The 25,344-nt window shown below is 38.0% G+C and overlaps 1 protein-coding gene and 1 pseudogene across 1 annotated transcript in view; both read left to right on the top strand.

The window, feature by feature from the left end:
- LOC111540943 (olfactory receptor 52H1) overlaps nucleotides 1-21,490 on the top strand; it is a 57,065-nt gene extending 35,575 nt beyond the window's left edge. Inside the window, 2 exon segments of the mRNA XM_023209623.1 lie at nucleotides 20,351-20,636; nucleotides 20,639-21,490. Of these exon segments, the coding sequence (XP_023065391.1) occupies nucleotides 20,363-20,636; nucleotides 20,639-21,327 (963 nt within the window). The 5' untranslated portion in view covers nucleotides 20,351-20,362 and the 3' untranslated portion in view covers nucleotides 21,328-21,490.
- On the top strand, nucleotides 12,094-13,554 carry LOC111540941 (annotated as a pseudogene).
- Nucleotides 21,491-25,344: the final 3,854 nt, after the last annotated feature.

A 25,344-nucleotide genomic window follows, 5' to 3' on the forward strand; every position in this document is an offset into this window, starting at 1 on the left:
GCTGCACCCGTCAACCCATCATCTACATTAGGTATTTCTCCTAATGTTGTCCCTTCCCTAGCCCCCAACCCCGCAACAGGCCCTGGTTTGTGATGTTTCCCTCCCTGTGTCCATGTGTTCTCATTGTTCAACTCCCACTTATGAGTGAAAACATGTGGTGTCTGACTTTCTGTTCCTGTGTTAGTTTGCTCAGAATGATGATTTCCAGCTTCATCCATGTCCCTGCAAAGGACGTGAACTCATCCTTTTATATGGCTATATAGTATTCCATGGTGTATATGTGTCACAATTTATTTATCCAGTCTATCATTGATGGGCATTTGGGTTGGTTCCAAGTCTTTGCTATTGTGAACAGTGCTGCAACAAACATACGTGTGCATGTATCTTTATAGCAGCATGATTTATAAACCTTTGGGGTTATACTCAGTAATGGGATTGCTGGGTCAAATGGTATTTCTGGTTCTAGATCCTTGAGGAATCACCACATTGTCTTGCACAGTGGTTGAACAAATTTACACTCCCACCAACAGTGTAAAAGCATTCCTATTTCTCCACATCCTCTCCAGCATCTGTTGTTTCCTTTTTAATGATCACCATTCTAACTGGCGTGGGATGGTATCTCATTGTGGTTTTGATTTGCATTTCTCTAATGACCAGGGTTGATGAGCTTTTTTTCATATGTGTGTTGGCTGCGTGTCTTCTTTTGAGAAGTGTCTGTTCATATCATTTCATATCTTCCTGCAACTAGCTCAGTGTCTGCCCAACCGGCCACCCAGTTTTGTGCTAGAAACCCAGGGCCCTGGTGGTGTAGGCACCCAAGGGAATCTCCTGGTCTGCGGGTTGCGAAAACTGTGGGAAAAGCATAGTATCTGGGGTGAAATGCACTGTTCCTCATGGCACGTCCCTCACAGCTTCTCTTGGCTAGGGGAGGGAGTTCACCAACTCCTTGTGCTTCCTGTATGAGGTGACGCCCTACCCTGCTTCGGTTTTCCCTCTGTGGGATGCACCCACTGTCTAACCAGTTCCAATGAGATGAGCCGGGTGCCTCAGTTAGAAATGCAGAAATCACCTGCCTTCTACATTGATCTCACTGGGAGCTGCAAACCAGAGCTGTTACTATTCGGCCATCTTGCCATCCACCCTTCAGTTTTTATAATTTTTAACACCAGAATGTCTCTTTGGTTTCTTTTTATAAATTCTGTTTGTTGACATTTAATATTTGGTGTGATGTTTTTCTCATATTTTCCTTTAGTTGTATAGTCATGATTTCCTTTAGCTTTTTGAATATATTTAAGCCAGCTCATTTAGTCTTTGTATAAAAACATCTGGGTTTTCTCAGGGACAGATTTTGTTGACTTTTCTTTTTCCTGTGTATAGGTCATGTCTTCTATCTTTGAATGTCTCATAATTTTTTTTGTTGTTGTTGTTAAAACTGGAAAATTTAAATAATATAAAGTGATAACCCTGGAAAGTAGATTCTCCTCTATTCCCAGGATTTGCTGTTGTTGTTAATTATTGTAGGTTTTTCTTTTTTAAGTGATACTTTTGGTACTATTTCTGTAAAGGTTTTATTGTTTGTCACATACAGCCACCGAATTTTCTACTCAGTTATCTTAGTGGTCAGCTAATGAGCAGATAGAGATTTTCTTAAATATTTGTGAACAATAAATCTCCCAGGTTGCTGAAGGGCTTCACTGGCATTTTGAGGCACACATTAAACACTTAGCAGTACAGTTTACAACCCTTTCTTTGCCTCCACTTCCTGCTTTTGCAGTATATTAAGGTCAGCAATAGGTGAGAGAATAGGGCCTCCTCACAGCTTTTCACAAGCACCTGAACTTCTGGATTCCCACAGAGATGTCAGTCCTTTTCAAAACGTGATTAAGTAATCCTGGAGAAGGTTTTCAGAGGACGTTAGCACTTTCAAGAATCATAAATAATGGGTAGAATGTAGACATTAAGAGAAGGTAAGATTGCACTTTTGGAGTAAAATATAAGCAGTGAGATGTAAGAATGATGGAGAATATATGAAGTCCTATATGGGTATGCTTTAGGGGAGAATTTTAGACACATTCATATCAGTAGAACCCATATAATACAGGAAAGATATTGCCTGCTGAGCAGGGAAGTAAAATGTATTCTGTAGGCATAAAGGGAATAGTTATGTGCTTTTACACAAGATTGTGAGTGACTTGATAGTTTCCTGTTTTCAGGGACAAATAAGGTAGCACAGTTAGGTAAAGGTTTGCAAAATATTGACAGAACCAGAATAAGAATCAGCATTCTCATTCTACAGCTCCAATTAATAATCAGGATAGGTTGAGGTGAGGCAGTGGTGAAGAAATGGAGTAGGCAGAGAAAAGAGGGGTTCCAAAAGAAAAATCACAGAAGTAGGAAAATAAAACATCGGGTTTGAAGGAGGAGGAAGAGTCATAGTCAACCCTCAGATTACATCCTTGAGAAATCTCAGACTGAATTAGTTGGTGAGAGAAAAACAGTCCTGGAATTTTAGTTGACAACAAAGGGCCAGTATTATCTCAGGTTACGGGTCTGGTGGGACATGGTCCTGATATACTAACAAGGTGGTTATGGTAATGGCTATAGGCAGGAAATTGTGAGTTAAATTAATACCTTTTGTCAGCCTTTGATAAATGATGTAAAGCCTTTGATAAAAGATAAATTATGACAAGAGATAGATTGTATTTTTCTTAGTGTTTGTTACATGATGAAGACAAAGGGATTCAAGTTATAAAAAAGACTTAAATGGATTCAAGGCCAGTCAGTCTCAGAATCAAATGTGACATTTTGTCCTCAGCAAATGGCAATCACCATGATGGCCACATTGAATTTAAGTAGCTTCAATCCAGGACTCTTCATTCTGTTGGGGATCCCAGGGCTGGAGCAGTTCTGCATCTGGATGGGAATTCTCTCCTTTACCAGTTACCTTGTCTCCCTTGCAGGGAATGGCATCCTTCTGTACCTTACCACCATGGAACACAACCTCCATGAACCTATGTTTTTCTTCCTCTCTATACTGGTCTCTGCATACCTCATATTACACATCATGCATTTCCCCAAAACATTAGGGATATTCTAGTTGAAGGCTCAGGAAATAATATTTCCTGGATGCTTCACCAGGTTTTATTTTGGTCTGCTTCACTTCAGCTTTTTTCCTGGACTTGGCCATCTTGTTGGGTGTGGCATTTGATCATTACATGACCATTGGTTTCCCTTTGAGATATACCAGTGACTTGACACCTCAGACACTTGGCAAGATTGTGGTGAGCATTGACTGGAGGTTTAATAACACTTTGCCCATTGATTTCCTGGGGAAGCGTTTGCCCTTCTGCAGAACACACATTAATTCTAACACATACTGTGAGCACATAGGTGTGGCCCTGCTTTCCTGTGCTGATATCTCCATCAACATCTGGTATGACTTTACTATATTGGTAATGACTGTTATCTCAGATCTGACCCTCACTGATATTTCCTACACCCTCACCCTTCATGCTGTTTTCCACCTTCCATCCAATGATGCCCTTCTGAAGGCCCTAAGTACCTGTGGTTCTCATGTCAGTGTCATTCTCATATTTTACACACCAACCATGCTTTCTGCCCTTACTCATTACTTTTGCCAAAATATCTCTTGCACTTTTTACATCATGTTTTTGGGCCTCTATAGAGCAATCCCTCTTGTACTCAATTCCATAATTATGGAATAAAAACAAAGCAGATTGGAAACAAGGTCATACTTTTATTCTTTCCTAAAGGGATGCAGTGATATGAGGATGAGAATATGGAGAAATGGGCTATGAAAAATTTAAAAGAATTCTTATGTAAATCACTAGCAGGAAGTCTTCCAATAAGAGATCCAATTTTTATGAATTTTAAGATTTCAGCGCTGTTGGAGAAACTCGTTAGTGCAATTAAAGGAATTAGGAGATAAGAGAGATAAGGATTATTCAAGTTGCAAGAAAATAATAGGCATCAAATGGAAGCATTCTAATTTTCTACCATCAAAAACATAAATATGGGAAGCACTCATTCTATGGCTTAAAATGAAGCGTTGCTTATTTCAAATTATAAATAAATGCAGAAACTTTTATCCTTCTTTTAGTCCTTTCATCTTGTTTCAATTTTCTCTTTTTCAAATAAAGAAAAAACTAATTTATAGGCTTGTAAGGCTCAGTGTGTTTAAGATATAGCAAGCTCATAAATTCAGTAACCATCTTTATGCTGAAAATTACCAGGTCTAAAGCTCTACATCAAATTCCTTATCTGCCCCATAAAACCAACTTCCTATTTGATGTCTACTCTTAGGTTTCCCACTGAAACTTCAAAATCAACATGTTCAAATAAAAATTACCATCTTCTCTCCTTACTTGCTTCATGATCCACAAATCATCTTGAATTCTCTCTTATTAAAACAGTACAAAATTTAACTAGTTTTCCATGTCAACGTCTGTTTTTCTTATATCTTTTATTTTCTTTAATTCTTTAATTATTTAAAAATATGTTTATTATTTATGATGTCTTCTAAATATGCTTTGAATTTTTCCACACACTTCACATTAAAATGTGATCACCATTGTCCCTCCCTCCCAAGTTTTTCAATACCGTAATTTAGGAATTTGCTACCTCCAATCTTTATTTCTCTCCCATCCATTTGCTACTCAGAAAATATCATGGTCTTACTAAACTCAAACCTAGATCAACTCACTCTTCTGCTTTAAATCATTCAACAGTAGATCTATTCGCTTTGAATAAAATCCAAATTTCCTAACACGTATGTTTTCAAAGCCTTTTATGGTATGATGATGCCGACCAGTCATTGCTTGGTGTCTGTTAGCCCCAACCTCCTTCTTTTCTCTTACTCTTACATGCCCTTATGTTACAATCATACCATATTTCTTTTAGTTTTTCAAACAAAGTGTGTTTTCTTTTCACTTGGACCTTTATACATGCTATTCGCTCTGGAAAATGAAGCTTAGCTTGAACCTGGGTAACAAGGAGGAGAAGAGGAAATGATTTTGTAATCCTTTTGCATAAAATACTTTGTCCTACTTCACATCCACTAAGACAGTGATATATATATATATTTTTTCCATATATATGTGTATATATACATATATATATGAAAAGGAAAATAACAAGGGAGGACATGGAGAAATTAGACCCCGATAGATTGGTAGTGGGAATGTAAAATGGTGCCGCCTCTGTGGAAAACAGTTTGGGTGTTCCTCAAAAAGTTAAATGTAGAGTTACCATTTGACCTAGCAATTCTACTCCTAGGTATATACCCAAGAGAAGTGAGACAGGTGTTCAAATATAAACTTGTAAATGGTTGCTTATAAAACCATTATTCATAGTAGCAAAAATAGAAGTAAAAATAAGTAAAATGTACATCAACTGATAAATGTAGTATAATTATACAATAAAATATATTCAGCCACAAAAATGAATAAAGTTTCAATACATGCTGAAATATGAATGAATCTTGAAAATATTTTAAGTGAAAGACACAAGACAGAAATGACTGACATATTGTGTAACTTCATTTACATTAAATGTCTAGAAGAGATAAATTTGTAGAGACAGGAAGTATGTTAATGGAGGAAAAGCAAGTGGATAGTGACTAGTTAGTGAATATGGGGTTTCTTTTTGGGGTGATAAAAAGGTCTGAAATTAGACTTTGGTGATGTTTACACATTAGAAATGTACTAAAAGCTACTAAATTACATACTTTAAAGTGGAGAATTGTATGTCATGTGAATCTTACCTTAATAAAAGTTAAACAAGATGCTCATTATTATGCAAGAAATATATGATGATATATAGACAATAAGTCAATTTCATTCCAAAATTTTTGTTCTCACCTACTCACTATTCTACCTCAGAATGAGTCAGGATTTCTGTAGCCCAGAGACTTCACTGTCACATCCTTTTTGAGTTACATCATTCTAATCCCAGTGTGTCAGGTCTAACTAGAGTCACAAGAGTCATGTGCTAGAGGCTGCTCCCACTGGCTCATGAGAGCCATGTTAACTTTCAGGAATTTTGCAAGCAGGTCAACATCAAATTGGTAACTTGAAGTCAGCTATAGTGGAAATATCTACATTTTCTCAATCAGCCACTCTACAAGCAAGCCCCCAAAATTGGCTGTTAAGCAATCATCAGCTTACCACTGGCCATAATCCTCTTGAAGCCCAATGCACAAGTCTGAGTGTGGCTCAGGCCGTGGCTCAGGCCTTGACTGCAGGCCTTATAAGGCTGCACTTGAGCTTCAACCACTTCACTGGCTCCTTTCTTTTGAACTCTGATTTTTATGTCCCCTTGGTTAGTTTTACCCCAATGACCTTTCATATTCCTAAACTTGATCATTATTTTTGAGAGTAGTATGATAACACATTATTTTATTGTGGTTTAGATATAACTTTTTAAGTATATAGCTTTGTATTACTATAGGGAGTAAAGAAGAAAGGAGAGTGGGAAGAAGAGACAGGAATTAGCATAGAGACAATGGTCACTCAAAATATACAGGGTTGCATCATGTGAAAGTTGAAGATCATTTACATTAGAAGTTTGCACTGAATTATATTGTGTTTTAAAGATTCATTTTATCAATTTCATCTTGAAGGAACACACAAATTATTCCAGATCAGAGACATTGTTATTATTCACTTAAAAAGAAAATAATAACTGTATGGTCCCCCACAGCTGATTCTTACTCCTGAGACAATGCAATGCAGGCCAGGTAAAATGTACGATAGCATGTTATATTTGCATTATAAGCAAAGAATGAAGAAATATGTATTTTCTTTGCTTACAAAAGCCAGAAAGACTATTCCCTAGACCCACCCCTACACACACGCCTCCCTCCTTCTCAGAATGTTTCCTTAGACATTAACAGGGTATAAATATTCCAGAAAAAAAATAAGACCATTCTCACAAGCTTCACAACCCAGAAATGTCTCCACACTTCTGAAGTTAGGTAAATCTCTCTGGAGTTCTCTCAATATCTATGTAGTTGTAAATTCAATTTCCAAGGCTTGCTGTTAGCCAAGCATCCCAAGTTTTTGGCAAAATTAATGCAAACATCCCCAACACAGGACAAACACAAAAGTAATTTCTCTATACCCTAAAAGATGCCAAAAGTCTGAACAGACAACTGAGAAGAAAGAGTTTCCATGGTTCTGGAGCAAGGTAAAATTTCTTTGAAAATCCTCACAGGGGTTTCTGAAGGATGGGAAGTGCAAAGAGGCATCAGTCAGTCACACCACTTGGTATAGGAGCAGTGCAGATAGAGCAGCTGAATAGTGTCTTGTCATTCTCCATCCAGAGCGGGTGACACACAACTGATAGGGAAAAGCTACAGGAGGACACCTCACTATTGCTAAGTGGTCCCCAGTGGGAAAAGAAGGAAGGCAGGTGATAGGAGGACTTGGCTGTAGACAAAGGATGAAGTTTTTCCTGTTTCACATTTAACTTTAAAAAAAAATTATTTTTGAGACAGAGTCTTGCTCTGTCCCAATTTGCTATTCTTGTATGTATGCATTTGTCCACCCACCATTTGTTGAGGCAGTCTACAGGACAGTATAGATGGTTACGAAAAAAGAGCTGAAGGCCAGAGACTCGTGGCTGCCATACACCAACTTCATCAGTTCTCTGTGGATGAAATTGGAAAATTTATTTAATCACTCCAGGATTCAGTTTCCTCATGCGTGTGTGAAGATCTATGCTACCTCACAGGTTCGAAGATTGATTGCAATGTTATATGCAATTCAATTTGCACATTGTTTAGTACATTACATAGTGACCAGTTTTAAGTTTTAATTTAATTTTATATTTTATTCTACTGTATAACAAGCACTGTGGATGCAGATATGACGAAGGCTTTTTTTTTTTAAACTGTCCTCAAGGAGATCACGGATTAGTAGGGAAATACACACAGAAGGAGGCAATTCCACTGCAGAGTGACAAATAATGTGTAACCTCAAAAAGCACAAAGATCTGTGTGGGCACAGAGAAGTTACTATGTAATCAGGAAAGAGGGCAGGATGGTCAAGAACCTTATACTGGAGCTGTGTTTTGAAGGAAAAAGAGAAATTCTCAAGGCAAATGACAGGAATAGGAATATGCTAGGCAGAGAAGACATTATTTCAAATGTGAAGGATTAAGTGAGAATATTGTGAGATTTGGGGAATTGTATGTACCCTGGTATGGACAGCACCCTAGATATGCTAAGACTGAGAGAAAAGAAGCGGAAGGTCAGATTTGTTTGGAGAAGTAAACAAGGCTTTTACTTTCTGATTCAGAACTTGAATCTTATCCTGAAGACTAAGGGAGGGAGGGGGCTGAAGGAAGATTTTACTTGAGAGTGTGACAGAATGAAATTGAATTATTGAAAAGTGCATTCCGGCTACTGTGTAGATTTGCTATTGGAATGCAGTAAGATGCAATTGAAATGAAGTTTTAGAAACAGTAGAATAAGTTTGAGAATTTCCCTGTAGTCCAGGCAGAGATGAAGATACATGCTAAGAGGGAAGAATTAAATAATGCTTCCTCCAGGGCTGGAATTAGGGGAAATGCCTAGAGTGCAACATTTAAGGAACAAAGGACTCACTCTCAGGGTTTCAAGTGCTTCCTTTAATGTTGCATGCTAGGCACCTCTATGGGGCTCACTGCTCAGTACACAGACACTCAAGGTGTTACTGCCAGTTAAACAGAAAGAAGTTTACTGTTGGCTTCTTTGCTCACTTGTCCCTGTGTGCCGTTTAGCTGGAGACAGGGGCAGGCAACAAGTCCCAGAGGTCACTCCGTTGGGACTTTCTTAGGAGCCATAAACACTCTCAGGCTCATCCTGCCTGCAGCGCAGTGGGAGTCTCCCATCTGTGGTTGAAGGAATGGATGGAAGTTTGTGAGCTAGATTGCACAGGTAGCAAGCAAAACAATTCTGGTGAACTTGGACATACAGACACATAGAAGTTACTGCAACCACCTAGATTGCGGGCTAGCCAAGTTGGCAGGAGATAAAGTAAGTAACTTTATTTCAGAGTGTAACCTTTACCTAGGATTTCAAGTCTCTGAATCTGAATTTTCCCACAGGTCCCCTGTAAGATTTCTCCAACTTTCAGCCTTCTTGTGCCCTTTCCCAGGAATAATGCCCACCTCTGTACCTTGCTCTCTGAGTCTTCCCCAGTGACATTTTGCAGCTGTAATTATCTAATTCACAGAACCATGCATGATGAAAATGCCAGCATCCAGGGGCTCCTGAATGACACAGGCTTTTAATAGAGTCTATTCAAGAGGGTGCTCTAGTCTTTTAACTCAAAGTAGGACTCCAGATCAGAGATGCTCCCAATTAAGTGGTCTGGGGAATCAGTGCTCTTGATAGAGAAGACAGGGATTCTATGGGTACTTCTCAAATCCTATCCTCTGTGGGTAGCTAGATCTTGATCTAGACTTCTCGGTTGCTTGTCTATGAAATCTGAGCTCACGTACATAACTTCTTCCATTTTAAAAGCTTCAGACATCACATCAAAGATATTATTTGCCAAGTTGATCTTTGTGAATAGGAAAAATGCCTTGGCTCTTTAAAAAAATTAGGAAAATGTTTTAATATGGAATAAAGGACAATCATATATTGTTGTGCGCATATTTCTATTCTTTGGTAAATGTAATTCCATAATCCCTGCTATGCCAATTTATGGCACCAACCAATATTTCAAGTGATAGTAATCAATAGCAGATTGCCCAACTTATTTTCAAAAATCAAAGGACAGCTCCAGGTGATTCATGAGCCAGGAGCTGGTCCAACAGAAAACATGAGATTCTGAGTTATTCATTAGAGGATACTGAGTAAACTCCTCTAGAAGTTGGGGATATTAATTAAAATGGTTCTAATGAAAGTCTAAAATTGTCAGCATTCCCTTTAATAACAAAATGAATTTCATCAAATTACTGTCATATATTTGGTAATCGTAAAATAATAATTTTCCCATATAAGACTGATGTTTCAGTCTTATATAATTTCATACCTAATGGTTCCTAATTTCTCTGTGAAGTAAAATGAAAGGTTATCTGTTGAGAAAGGGAGTTGGAGTGAGATGAGAATGCTCTGAGGAGTGTAGGAAACAATGAGTCATAGAGATTGAGCTGAGCAAGATTATGCTGTTGGATCACTGGATAGTTCACTAGTTAAGTTTAACATCGATTATCATGAAATTATGGAAACACAAATACATCTAGTTAGGAAGTTTGCTTGTTTCCTTATTTTCTTCGACCTAGGGTACTTATTTAGTTGAATAATGCAGGGGGTTTTATCATACATATGTGATGGAAGGTCAGTGGAACAAGGGCAAGCAAAATGTTGGTCAGAGAGTGGCTGAAACGATGAATTATGGATTTTAACCTGAACAGAGAAGAATATAAAGACTCCTGGGCATTGAATGAATGGTAGTAAGAAAGTCATTCTAGAGGGCTTCAAGTTTTTCAAGGACAAATTGGTAATAACTGAATCACATGATTGAATAGATACAAAGTGCAGTGTCTACATTTGTGGTTTATGAAGTTGATCAATTTTGGACTACAGTGCTTCAAATATATGACCCTGGAATTAGGTGATTGTGCCTCAGTAACATATAAATTCATCCATTGGAGACAAAGTTTTGAGTAGATGAGTCACAAGAATTTTAAACTGCAGTTAATGTCTAGACATATGTCTTTAAAGAATCAAGAGGAATTACAAGAGAACTATGAAAAATAATAAAAAATTTAAAAAGTGAGTAAATGAATTGACTATCACTAAGGAACAGTATCTAGAGTGCTAAGAAGAGATGTGTACAAATAGCATGACTTACACCTTCATTAAGAAGTGTTCCTTTTAACTGCACAAAGTACCTTTTGTTCTGTTTAATGCTTTCTAAGTTAAGTGTTACTGTTTCTGCTTTCCATTTTGCTAGACTTGCTTCCATCACATTTAAATTTGTCTGAAACACACTTGTCTATCCTTTTTATCCTGTTTATTCACACTTGTTTATCCTTTCTGCATCATTTTGTTTTAGATCTTTCTCATGTGACATATAATTGAATTTTTAAACTGTATTTATCTTTGTGCTTTTTGACAGAAGAATTCAAGCAATCTATAAGCGTAAATGATGTGTATGTATTGGGTTTTATGTTGTTAACTTGTTTTATATTTTTAGTTTTCTATATATTGGTTAATTTTGTATATTTTGCTATACAGATGTTATGCATGTTATTTGCCACACAGAGTCTGTAGACAATTTTGGTTGTATACAGAGGAGTCTAGGAAAAGACTCATGGGTCTGATTCCCAGTGCTACTATTTCCTCCTTGTGTGGCTTTGGACAAATTACTTTTCTCTGCATCCTTAAAATGTGGATAATATTATTACCTGTCTCATAGAATTGTTAAGAAAATTACAAAAGTGGTCTCATGTAGTATATTAAAGTTTTCAAAAAACATTAGCTTTTGTTATAAAGTTTATTTGCTTTTAGCCTGACCTAGGATTTAGAATATATAAATTATATTTTTCTTCCACTAGAGGTCCCCTCTGTATTTGTAAAAAGCACACAAACCAATTTTCTCTGATACTTAAGCAAAATTCCCTCATTAATTCCTAAGGATGGACTGAGATTGAGCCTCATACCCTTTCTCATGTCATTCACATGGGAGGCATCAAACATCACAATCTCAGAGAACATTTTGGTCTACACGCCTTAAGTCTCTCTGTAGCATCTGGGATATCAGAACAGTCATTGAAATTGGGATAGGGTCAGTGTGCGGGACAAATTACAGTTCCAGTGATCCGTTTCCTTACATCCTTTGCTACACTTCCATGCCTCTTCTGAATTCTTGGCATCTCACGGTGAGTTGAGGCAGTCACCTGGTGTAACAGCAACATGAAAGAGTAGTGGCTGTGGAATCTAATGACCTTGGCTCTGCTAGTTACTAAAGATGAGTTGTTAGGTAAGATTATGTCTCAGTTCCAGCTTCTGCAAAAAAAAAAAAAAAAAAAAAATGAGGGGGATAAAAATACATATCTCAGAAGGTAGTTCTAAATAAGATAATATTTTTCAAGAACCTGGCACGTAGTGGGAGTCTGTAATTGTTAATTATCTAATTTTCCCAACTGTGATCCAGTATTTTTCAGTTTCTTTCTATCCCTGCATGTAGTTAGACTACTTTTATCTATACTCATATCTATAGAGCAGCAACTTCCATTGACCCAGGGAGAACTCAGTCATTAAAATGGGAATAGCAGTTTATGCAGTTTGAAGAAGATTCTAGAGTAATTGGATGATTAGTATCAGAAGTTTTGGGTCTGAGAGTCTTTCTTCAAGTGATGAACATTGCTCTTAATATCAATGAGAGGTTTTTTCTTGGAATATAGGAAAGAGGCGGACCAGCCCCAAGGAAGTGGTGGAGGAAGAATTACCATACAATTTCGTCATGTTCATTATAAACAATTTGTTTTTGGGACACAGAAGTTATTGATCTTAATGACCATGTACAATGTGAGTGACCATGGTACAGGCCCCTTCACCCTTTTGGGCATCCCTGGACTTGAGCAGTACCACGTCTGGGCCAGCATCCCATTCTGCTTTATCTATCTCGTGACTATCGTGGCCAACAGTATCCTTCTCTACCTCATTGTGGTGGGGCACAGTCTTCATGCACCCATGTTCTTTTTCCTTTCCATGCTGGCCATTACTGACCTCATATTGTCCACTGTATGTGTCCCCAAAACATTTAGCATCTTCTGGTTTGGTCCCCAAACAATCAGTTTTCCTGGCTGTCTCACCCAATTATTCTTTCTGCACTATAGCTTTGTGTTGGACTCAGCTATACTGCTGGCCATGGCATTTGACTGCTGTATGGCCATCTGCTCACCCTTGAGATACACTACTATTCTGACTCCCAAAACCATTGTCAAAATTGCTGTGGGAATATGTTTCCAAAGTCTCTGTGTTTTTGTCCTGTGTATTTTCCTTGTGAATCATTTACCCTACTGCAGGACACATATCATTTCTCAAACATAGTGTGAGCACATAGGTGTTGCCCAGCTCGCCTGTGCTGATATCTCCATCAATATCTGGTATGGATTTTGTATTCCTATCATGACAGTGATGACAGATGTGGTCCTCATTGCTGTCTCCTACACCCTCATCCTCTATGCTGTCTTTTGTCTCCCTTCCCAAGAAGCAGAAGGTCCTTGGCACCTGTGGTCCCCATGTCTGTGTTATCCTCGTATTCTATATACCAGCATTCTTCTCCATCCTTGCCCATAGCTTTGGGCATAATGTCCCTCATACCTTTCATATGATGTTTGCCAACCCTTACGTAATCATTCCACCTGCTTTCAACCCTATTGTTTACGGAGTAAAGACCAAGCAGATCTGGAACAGAAGCCTTCTTCTGCTCTTTCCCAAGGGGTCCCAGTGATAGGTGCCTGAGCTCTTGGAGGTAGGAACAAGTTCCTAGTGTATGTTGGGTCAAAGACTGAACCTGTGTTCAGAGGCCCAAGAAAAAGGACAGACTAAAATTTATTAACGAGAACTTGAGTTTTGCTTTCTTTGTGATTTGAGGCAGAAGTCTACTCAATCATTCCAGTTACAGCAAAGTAAGTTCTGAGTCTAGGAAATAATAAATATTTTTTGACTTCTAGAAACAAGAGCTTTTGTAATTCCTTATGATTGCTCTAAAGTGATTATAAAACTTTTAATGAAGACAATGTAATGATTGGCATATCTCAATGGTTTTTCGGATGTATATATCATAGTAGTTTATTTATACACCATAGCAAAGCAGTAAATTACCTCTTTGATGATTCTGCAGGGTTGTGAGTTGTTACCTTTGTTCACGCCTATTAATTTCTAGACAATATCAAGTATATGTAGCATACACTAGGGACATACAACGTTTATCAAATAAATAAATGGCAAATAATCATAAATTATTAACTTAAGAGTGCAGGTGTTTATATTAAGCAAAGGGATAAGGCAATGATAAAACTCAATGTTTAACTTAACCTTGAGAAAGCCAAATGAGATGTAGGTGGGTGGAGTTTCCCACAAGGAATAAAAGGAGGGAGGCAAGTTCTATGGCTAGTAAAATGGTAAAGCATATACAGAGTAAGAAGTGGGTTTGAGACTTGACCAATTGGAAGCACTAGTGGTCTCAATTTTTTTTTCATGTTTGTATCTTCATAGAGATGTAGTCACAAGCCAAAAATGTACCTCTGTGTGATTCATTATCTCTTCAAATCCAATATGCATAACTTGGTCATAGTGAGTCATTCAGTCACTCGGTCAGTAATAATTATTTTTAGGTGTTTGCCAGGTAGTAATGATAGTCAATGTCTTATTTCCCCTTCAAATCTGATATATCCTCAAAACCTGTGGTTTTTTTCTAAATAGCCTCTGGGGTTCCCCAGCTGAGTGCAGGCACCCTCCTCTCCTACCCCAGTAGTTCAAACCCTCACTGCTTTCACTTGACTCAAAATGTCAGAGTTGTTCATGGTATCTTTACCTTGAGACTACTTTGCCATCCCTGTGCTACTACCCTTTTCACATATCATTGAATTTTTATTTCTACAATGGCTCTCAACATATAGTTTTAATAGAAAAGGATGTCCTTTGGATGCAGAGAATTGTGTTCGAATTTATATTCTATCTCTTAACGTGTGACAATAGCTACATGCATTGTTTCCAAAATTACTTGATGTATTTTGCATACCATAAATAAAAATATAGTCAGGTGCCACTTAACAATGAGGCTACAGTCTCATAAATGTGTTGTTAGGTGATTTTATTATTGTGCAAATATCATAGAGCGTACTTACATAAATCTCTGTGATATAGCCTTGGCTATATAATACATTCTATAACTCCTAGGTTACGAAACTGTACATCATGTTACTATACCGAGTATTGTAGGGAAGTGTAATACAATGGTATTTGTGCATCTAAACATATCTAAACATAGACAAGGTACTCTATAATAGGGTATTGTAATCTTATGGGACCATTGTTCAGAAACATTGTTATGTGGCATATTACAAAGTATAAATAGAAACGGCAAAAAGAAAAATAGACAGGTTTTTAAAAATTAAGACAAAAAATAGGCTGAAAATACACTTTCCACCTGCTATGAATTTTTGTTCTCTTATTACATGTGGGTCAGAAATTCAACTGTAAGCTTTCTAGCAGTCCGTGTGAGAGTTAAACATGATTAGCTAAATCATTCGTGATAGCTATAAGTTCAGACAGTTAATTGTTGGAGAAGCAAAACTACTCTTGATATGAAGAACAGAGAAATATCTTCAGAAAGCTCTTAGAATAGGCAGTAAGTGATGCAATTAATGAAATTCTTACAGAATACACAAGTTCATGTGACTTTTCAGTCCATGATCCTAGTATAGAGAAGTGAAGTAACCTCAATTTTTATTCAGCAGAAGGTAAAAATTCTGTCGGGAGCCAATACAATGCTAATCTCTTTAGTTCTGGTTTATTCCAGATATAATAGAACATTCAGAGTACTGAGTGGACTCCTGGCAATCTTTATTAATTAACACATCCAACAATATTTAGCAAACATTTGACAAACATTGACAGAAACTGACTTGACTTTCAGAATTGTGGGATAAAAGCCTCTCAGGTAAAAATTGATATCTGGATTTCCAGAAATTCCTGACAGTACCAGCAGGTAGATCTAACAGATTTTCCATAAGAATATATTTTATTTGCTCAAATTGTTTTTATAATTTTTTAATGAAGTTTAATTTTTTAAAAATTATAAGTGGGAGCTAAGTTATGGGTATGCAAGGGCTTACATTGTAGTATAATGGACACTGGAGACCCAGGAGAGGAGAGGTTGGGAGAGGGGTGAGGAGTGAAGAATTACCTATTGAGTACACACTACACAATACGGTTGACAGGTACGCTAGAAACCCAGACTTCACCATTACACAATTCAGCCATATAATCAAAAAACACTTGTACCCCTAAAGTCGCTAGAAGTTTTAAAAGATGATGTTAGGATTATTTCATGTGGGCCATATAGTTTTTATTTTAACAGGTGCCCTAGGTTATTCGTCTACACTATGAGTTTGCCAATATGTTAAGCACTGTCACAAGCAGTACCCTACTTAATTTGTCAATCCTTATAAAATCTTGAGAGACAGGTACTAATATGACCACCTTTTAATGGAAATTAAGTAACCAAAGTCCTTTATCTGGTAAGTGAGGGCATGAACTTGAAACCTGGGTGATATGACAGGCACATCCACACGGCTTTCCACTCACATACACATCAGCCCACAAACAAAAAAACAAACAAATAAACAAACAAATAAATAAATAAAGTACCCTAAGGCAGTGTTTACTCAAAGACATTAACAAAGTTAATAGAGTCTTTTTCATTTTCTTCCCTTGAGGATGAGAAGAAGGCATGTCAGAGTCCCTAATCCCCTGACTACCTGCCTTTGCCCCACAGACAGCAGTGAGTGATCAGAGAAAATAAATGGACAGGGAATCAACCTCTCTAATGTCCTTCCTTTTCCTTCCACTTATTTATTTTTATTTTTAGTTTTAGTTTTTGGTTGGTGTGTCTGCTCTCTTGCAGGTTTTGTCAACACATTCTTTCTTCTTTCCCTTTGGCCTGATCCCCAAGATTTGGTGAGTATTGGCTGTTTCAAGGGCTTTGATTGGGACAAGACTTAGAGAAAGTGAGTGAAAAGCCAGGGCTCTATTTCTTAGGGGCCATGGACTGGGCACTATAATTTTCTTCCCTGAGCAACTCCCATTTATAAACTGAGGTCCTGATCTCCAATACTTGTGTATATGCTCCACTGAATAAGCATCAAAAGATCAGAACAGATGGATAATTATACAGTTGGGTTAAATATGACCACAGTGTTAGGAAATTTCTGTTTCAAGACATATGACTGAGTCCGTAACTCTAACCTAAAATGTAGAATTAAGTGTGCTGGTATGTGTGTATGCCCAGGGGTGCTCTTGTTAATTTTTATCCATCTTGCTATTTCTGTTCTCTTCTCCACTGTGTGGTCTGACTGTTAATGATAATACTAATGATATAAATATAACCTAATGTAAAGAAGTAAAACTTGTTATATGCTTACTACGTTTCAGGTACTATATTGAATATTTTTCGGCCGGGTGTGGTGGCTCACGCCTGTATTCCCAGCACTTTGGGAGGACGAGGTGGGCAGTTCACGAGGTCAGGAGTTTGAGACCAGCCTGGCCAACATAGTGAAACCCTGTCTCTACTAAAAATACAAAAAAATTAGCCGGCATAGTGGTGGGCGCCTGTAATCCCAGCTACTTGGGAGGCTGAGACAGGAGAATCACTTGAACCGTGGAGACGGAGGTTGCAGTGAGCCAAGATTGTGCCACTGCACCCCAGCCTGGGCAACAGTGCAAGACTCTGTCTCAAAAAAAATTTTTTTTAGTGTGTATCATTTTGTCCTAATAATAATTATAAAAATTAGAAATACTAATTTCTTTTAAAAACATAGGAACCCAAATATCATATAGTTTAAATAGCTTGCCCAGATTCACATAGCTAGTAAATTGTGGAACCATGATTAAGTTGTGAAACCTAGCTTTCTCAGGCTCTAGAGCACATGCTCTGTGCCAATATTTTGCTAACATACTGTGGATGCCTGAGTATATGTGTGTGTGTCTACCATAATACAATAATTCTTACTGATAAAATTAACACTAATTCCTTTATATCACTCTATACCTAGTCCATATTTAAGTTTCCCTAATTATTCATTAATTGAATTCAATACCTGGTTTGTTTAAACAGAATTCGATCAAGAACTACACTGCAGGCCAAGCGTGGTGGCTCACGCCTGTAATCCCAGCACTTTGGGAGGCTGAGGTGGGTGGATCATCTGAGGTCAGGCGTTCGAGACCAGCCTGGCCAACATGGTGAAAGCCCGTCTCTACTAAAAATACAAAAATTAGCTGGGGGTGGTGGCGGGCGCATGTAATCCCAGCAACTCGGGAAGCTGAGGCAGGAGAATTGCTTGAACCGGGGAGGCAGAGGTTGCAGTGAGCTGAGATCGTGCCACAGCACTCCAGCCTGGGTGACAGAGTGAGACTCTGTTTCAAGTAAATAAATAAATAACCACACTGCATGTATTTGTTTTTCTCTTAAATGTACTTTAATCTGGAAATGGATTTTCCTTATCTAATATTCCCCTTTCCCCTTTAATGGCATTGACTTGAAAAAAGAAAACAGACTGTTGTAGATTTTTCCACGTTGTGGATTTGTCTGATTGTTAAATGAGAACCCTGAGAGTTAACTGTCTGTGCACCCATGTGTGTTTGTGAATGCTTTTGGATGACTTCATGAACATCTGTTGTATTTGAGTTCATGGAAATACAAAAACTCAAGAAAACCTTTCCTCACGTATGTATGAGTAAAGGATGACCTCAGACAAGATGGGAGAGCTGTGATTCAAAGTATTAACATATAGTTTCAGTATGCTGATGCCACATGTTGTTTGAGTATGTGAGTAGCATAGAAGAGGAGTTTTCACATGATGTTTGAGTATGTGAACAGCATAGAAGAGGAGTTTTCAACATGAAGGCTGAACAACCTAGTTAGGTTTCTAGTGTTAGCAACAGGTGAATTCTATGGCCCCAGTGGATAAGAGAATCAAGATGAAGGTGGACTGAGCAGGAAAGCCTTGAATCCTCAGTAGATTGGGGGCTGAGCTGTGACTCACCCTCTGAAGTCTGGACTGTGTTCTCAGAATCTAGAATGTGGAGACACCGTAGAGGAGGGTTTGAGTTGTTGTAAGAAACGTGTTTTTACCTATAGATAAGGAAGGGTAAGAAATAAAGAGAAAGCATCATGTGTCTCTTTTTACCTAAAGACGAGTGAAGAAAATAAGTTCTGATCTGAGGAATGGAAAGCATTATGAGCTGGGCCCAAGAAGGACATAAAATACAGGAGTAGGAATAAGTTTAAACATGATTCTTGGCCTTCTCAGGTGAAGAATATGACATATATGGCTACCACAAGTCTCATTTTAGTCCTGATTCTGGAAGCCCCTGGCCTTGCTGTATGATTCATTACCTGTAGCACTTACACATATAGTGTCTTTCTACTCACAAAAGGAGTATCTATAAGCATAAGGAATATCTGTACGCATAAAAAATATCTTTCTATGTAAATGAAATGGGATGTTTGATGAGGGGTGGGTAGAGGCATTACTAGGGAAGGAAGAAGGTATAGGACCAGTGGAGAGGTTTTAGGAATTTACAAAACCTGTGACAATGACAAAATCTAATTATGAAGCGTTTTGTTTATATTCTCAGCACATGTGTGGGGGGAAGACGGGAGAAGAAGGGGCTTATAATTGTGTAGATTATGTATGGGTAAATATATGGCGGCAAAATGATATGACAAAATATAAGTGTAGGTCCGGATATGCCTGAGAATGTAAATATTAAGGGTCTGTGTTTGAGAGAGTATGTGTCTTGCTTGGGTCGATGTGTCTCTCTAATAGATGTATGTTCACAAAAACGCAGTCCTTCTTTTGGACAGAAACCCTGACTGATAGTGTCACTAAGTCCACACTATTAGAATATTATACACTTGTGTAGTATATAAAGTGTTGGAAAACTACTGACTTTTTTTTTTTTTTTTTGAGGAGAAAGGCTAGTGAGCCTCAGCTATAAGGGACTTTTCTAATTTAAATTTGGCTTACACATGTTATCTAGCATAGTGTAGGAACTCATCTGGTGTTTGCTGAACTGAATTAGGTTTTTAGATGGCAATAAAGGGGTGTTGATCTTACAAATCTAAGAGCCACAGTCATCAGGTAGCTTTAAGAGAAGCAAACAGTTGTCTTGAGGGCAATAACAGAGCAAGCAGATCCTAAATAATGATGTCCATAAGGTCATATAAGCTATAATCCACCATGAAAAAGTGTATTCTGTACTTTGTTAACTTGTATGGGAGAACAGTGTACAATGAAGAGTGTAACCAGTCTGGAAGGCTTCCTGGAGTAGCTGTATAAACTACTGGGGGAGAGGGGGCAGAAGAAAGAAAAGATTCTCTTCAGGTAGACTAATAATGTATCTACTTGTATCTGGAACAATCTTGGTCTATGCATGTTGCTACCATTATTACTAATTTTAACCTTTGTTGATTTCAAACAGGTTCTATTTTGGATGACAAATTATATGGTCAGTTTATCTTCAGGAGGCCATAATGATAATTAGTTGAAGGTTTGAGAGTTACTCAAGTTTCTCTAACTATCCTTATTCACCCTCTGTCTTTAGGAGCTGAGATTTATGCCATCTGCATCTGCCATGATCATTTTCAACCTGAGCAGTTATAATCCAGGGCCCTTCATTCTGGTAGGGATCCCAGGCCTGGAGCAATTCCACGTGTGGATTGGAATTTCCTTCTGTATCATCTATATTGTAGCTGTTGTGGGAAACTGCATCCTTCTCTACCTCATTGAGGTGGAGCATACTCTTCATGAACCCATGTTCTTCTTTCTCTCCTTGCTGGCCATGACTGACCTCACCTTGTCCACAGCTGGTGTGCCTAAAACACTCAGTATCTTTGGCTGGGGGCTCGTGAAATCACATTCCCAGGATGTCTTACACAAATGTTCTTCCTTCACTACAGCTTTGTCCTGGATTCAGCCATTCTGATGGCCATGGCATTTGATCGCTATGTAGCTATCTGTTCTCCCTTGAGATATATCACCATCTTGACTCCCAAGACCATCATCAAGATTGCTATGGACATCTCCTTTCGAAGTTTCTGCATCATCCTGCCAGATGTATTCTTGCTGACGCGCCTGCCTTTCTGCAGGACACGCATGACACCCCACATATACTGTGAGCATATAGACGTTGTCTGGCTCACCTGTGCTGATATCTCCATCAATATCTGGTATGGCTTTTGTGTTCCCATCATGATGGTCATCTCAGATCTGATTCTCATTGCTGTTTCCTATGCCCTTATCCTCTGTGCTGTCTTTCGCCTTCCCTCCCAAGATGCCCGCCAGAAAGTCCTCAGCACTTGTGGTTCTCATGTCTGTGTCATCCTCACGTTTTATATGCCTGCCTTCTTCTCCATCCTTGCCCACCACTTTGGACACAATGTCTCTCGCACCTTCCACATCATGTTTGCCAATCTCTACATTGTTATCCCACCTGCACTTGACCCCATGGTTTACGGAGTGAAGACCAAGCAGATCAGAGATAAGGTTATACTTTTGTTTTCTACTAAGGGTACAGGATGATGTTTTACTGGGCAATGGAATAACTAGGATAAGCTTATAGTGTACAGAAATGTAGAAAGAGTGAAATGACAAATGCTATTTAAAGCAAGAACTACCTAAAGTTGCTTTCATGTGCCAAGAATGTGGCATGATCTGTATGAAAATGATGGTCTATGTATAAAAAGAAATCCTTGATGACTTCTTTGCTTGTGAAATAGGGGGCTGTACAGAATATGATCAGAAAGAAGGAGATAAAAACAGAGAGTGAAATTACTCTAAATTGAGAAAGAAATAAAAATTTGGCAATTGAGATTCACAGCTATTATAAGTGAGTGTGTTAAGTAAAACAGAAACACTGAGGAAGAGAGAATAAAAGTGAAAAGATCAGTGAGAAATTTCTCACTGAGAGGATTATCAGGTAGATATTTAGGATGTTAATGATAACATTTGATTCAAATTATCTTCCTTTTATGTTTCACTGTAATTCCCTTTAAATGTTTCCTCCCTATACACACACAATATGAAAAATTGAAGAGCCTTAAGTACAAGCCTGCTAAAATAATGTTATATCAGCAGTGCTATAAAGAGAATGAGTGAATTAGCATATTGATCAATGAATGGTAGGGTTGCTGGCTTTGGTACTGGGAGAGGAGAGTAGCTTCTAGACCCCAAGACACATTAAGAAAGTGAGCTACAGAGGTAGTACTGGGAGAACATAACCCCTGAAAACAGTTGGAGATTTGAGTAAAGAGCTGGACTTCTCACAGTACACAGATTAGACTTCAAGCCAGCTCATTTAGAAACTAAAGTACAAATGTAACCACACTAGTTAGAGGACCTGTGGAACTCTGTTCTATATACTGCAGTTCCTTGATTGCAAGCCACAATTTTACAGCAAGGAGAGGGAATGAGGATGGGAACACTACAATATAGTAACACATCCATGGAAAAATGCATCCAAATTTTGTAAGCATTGGTACTGAGAAAATACTATGTGTTGAGATCAAAGAAGGAACTTAGAAGCATAATCATAAACTGTTATGAAATGTGGAGTTGATCTATCCCAGTGGTTTCTGAGGCAATCCTAAAGAGCTGGATTCTGAGAGGTTGCTTTAAGGTGCATCTAAAGGCTTATATGAAGGAAGTTTCTTGTCTTATTTTTCCACAATCACAGCAGACCTGATATTACCTAGTTTTGCTTGTGTATCAAGCACTTAGGTAAGATTCTACTTGAACAATAAAGTTTCTCCAATAAATCCTGTTTTGAAAATCATCCATTCTTTGGCTATTACTAAAACATGAAAAAACAAACAAACAAACAAACAAACAAACAAACAAACCCAGATGCTGGTGAGGTTATGGAGAAAAAGGAACACTTATACACTGAGAATGGGAGTGTAAATTAGTTCAACCATTGTAGAAGACAGTGTGGCAATTCCTCAAAGACCTAAAGACAGAAATACCATTTGACCCAGCAATTCCATTACTGGGTATATAAAAAGGAATATAAATGGTTCCATTATAAAGACATATGCATGCATATGTTCATTGCATCAATATTTACAATAGTAAAGACATGGAATCAACTCAAATGCCCACCAATGTTACACTGGCTAAAAAAATGTGGTGCATATACACCACGGAATACTATGTAGCCATAAAAAACGATGAGATCATGTCCTTTGCAGGAACATGGGTGGAGCTGGAGGGCATTATCCTTAGCAAACTAACACAGGAACAGAAAACCAAATACTGTGTGTTCTTACTTATAAGTGGGAGCGAAATGATGAGAAGACATGGACACACAGAGGGAACAACACATACTGGGGCCTATCAGAGGGTAGAGGATGAGAGAAAGGAGAGGATTAGGAAAAATAACTAATGGATACTAGGCTTAATATCTAGGTGATGAAATAATCTGTACAACAAACCTCCGTGACACAAGTTTACCAAAGTAACAAACCTGCACGTGCACCCCAGAACTTAAAAACCAAAGTTAAATTATAAAAAAGAAAACCATCCATTCATTTGGAAACTATTTATTGATGACCTTCTATATTTTAGATATTGTTCTAAGCATTTGGAATTATGAGGAATCTCTGCCTTCTTCCATGGATTTTGTATTCTTGGGAGAGTGATAAGCAATAAAACAAAGAAATTAGTTCATTGCTTAAAAATATTAATATAACAAATGAAAAAAATAAAGTTGAATAAGATGATGGATTAAAACTGGCCTGAAGGACAATGGCAGAGAGGACAGCAAATGAAAATACTCTAGGACTGAAAAGAGTTTGACATGAACTGAGGATAGAAATAAGGCCCTAGTGGCTGCAGCAGAGTGATCCAGGGAGGGGATAGGACATGAGGAATGGGCAGGGCTAGGGCCAGATCCTATGCAACTGACGCTATCCAAATCTCATTCTCAGAAGAGGAAACTGAAGATCAAAAAGTACAAATAACTTTCCCAAGACACACAGCAAGGAAGTTATTAATATGGAGCTAGAATACAATCTGCTCACCCCCAGTTCAGTGATATTCTCATTAAACACAGCCTCATGCTTATGAAAATAGACTCCAAATGAAGGGAAAAAAATCTGGGAAGATCAGAGCCTACTTTTACGGTTGCTATAAACTCTAGTTGTGTTTTAAAGTTTTAATTAATTTACATTTCAGTTATTTTTAAATTTTTAATTGACAAACATAAATTGTATGACTAAATCAGGCTAATTAACTTATTCATCACCTAATATACTTATGATTTCTTTATGGTAAGAGCATTTAACATCTATTCTTTTAGAAATTTTGAAGTATTCAATGCATTATTAATAACTTTAATCACCATGATGTGCAATAGATCACTAGAATGTATTCCTCTAGACTAACTGAAACTTTGAACACTGACTAATACCTTTGCTTCTCCTGTCCACTCCCCAGTCTGGTAACCACTATTATACCGTCTACTTCGATGTGAAATCTAGTTACTTAAAATTAAGACACATTTGACTGTATGAGAGTTCTGCTTTCTGTGCCAACTTGCAAAACTGGCCACAGATACCAGGAGATTTTCTAGTATTCTGTTATTCTCTTCTGGTTATTTCCATGTTGCTGAGAACATGGATTGACCAAGAGATAATATTTTTTAAGTTTATGAAAGGAATAATAAATAAATCGATACAGAGTTGAGATATTTTTTTTTTTTTTGAGATGGAATATCGCTTTGTTGCCCAGGCTGGAGATTAGTGGCGTGATCTCGGCTCACTACAAGCTCCGCCTCCAGGGTTCACGCCATTCTCCTGCCTCAGCCTCCCGAGTAGCTGGGACTACAGGCGCCCACCAAGGCGCCAGGCTAATTTTTTGTATTTTTAGTAGAGACGGGGTTTCACCATGTTAGCCAGGATGGTCTTGATCTCCTGACCTTGTGATCCGCCCACCTTGGCCTCCCAAAGTGCTGGGATTCCAGGAGTGAGCCACCGCGCCCAGCCAGAGTTGAGGTAATTTAGAAGTACACACTCCTTTCATCCTGGTAAGTGTTGAAACCCATGATTTTCACTAATACACATGAATGGCTCTCATGAAAGACAAATATCCCAAGAAACCCCAATGATAAAGAATCTGATGTCTGTACAGTCATCATTCCTCCTTTCACCCTCTATCTCTGGCTCGATCATCTGCTATTATTTTTCTACCCTCCTCCCCAGAAATGTTTATTTATTTCTATGGCTATATAAACTTTCTGCTGGTTATGCTATACTTTAGTTTTTATATGTGATCCTCCTCAGCTCATAGGATCAGGACTAGGATTAAGAAATGTGGATAAATGCGCTTTGTAGATTGTAAAATGCTATTCTAATATTAGCTGCTATGTTAGTGTCTTTTTTATTTGTATAAATTTAAAGGGTACAAGTGCAGTTTTATTATAACATATTGCATAGTGGTGAAGTATGGGCTTTTAGTGTATCCATCAATTCTAATAACATTAATTCTTCTGATCCATGACCATGGGTTATTTTTTCATTTGTTTGTGTCATCTACAATTTC

The sequence above is a fragment of the Piliocolobus tephrosceles genome, chromosome 13 (assembly GCF_002776525.5).
Source record: "Piliocolobus tephrosceles isolate RC106 chromosome 13, ASM277652v3, whole genome shotgun sequence".
Lineage (NCBI taxonomy): Eukaryota > Metazoa > Chordata > Mammalia > Primates > Cercopithecidae > Piliocolobus > Piliocolobus tephrosceles.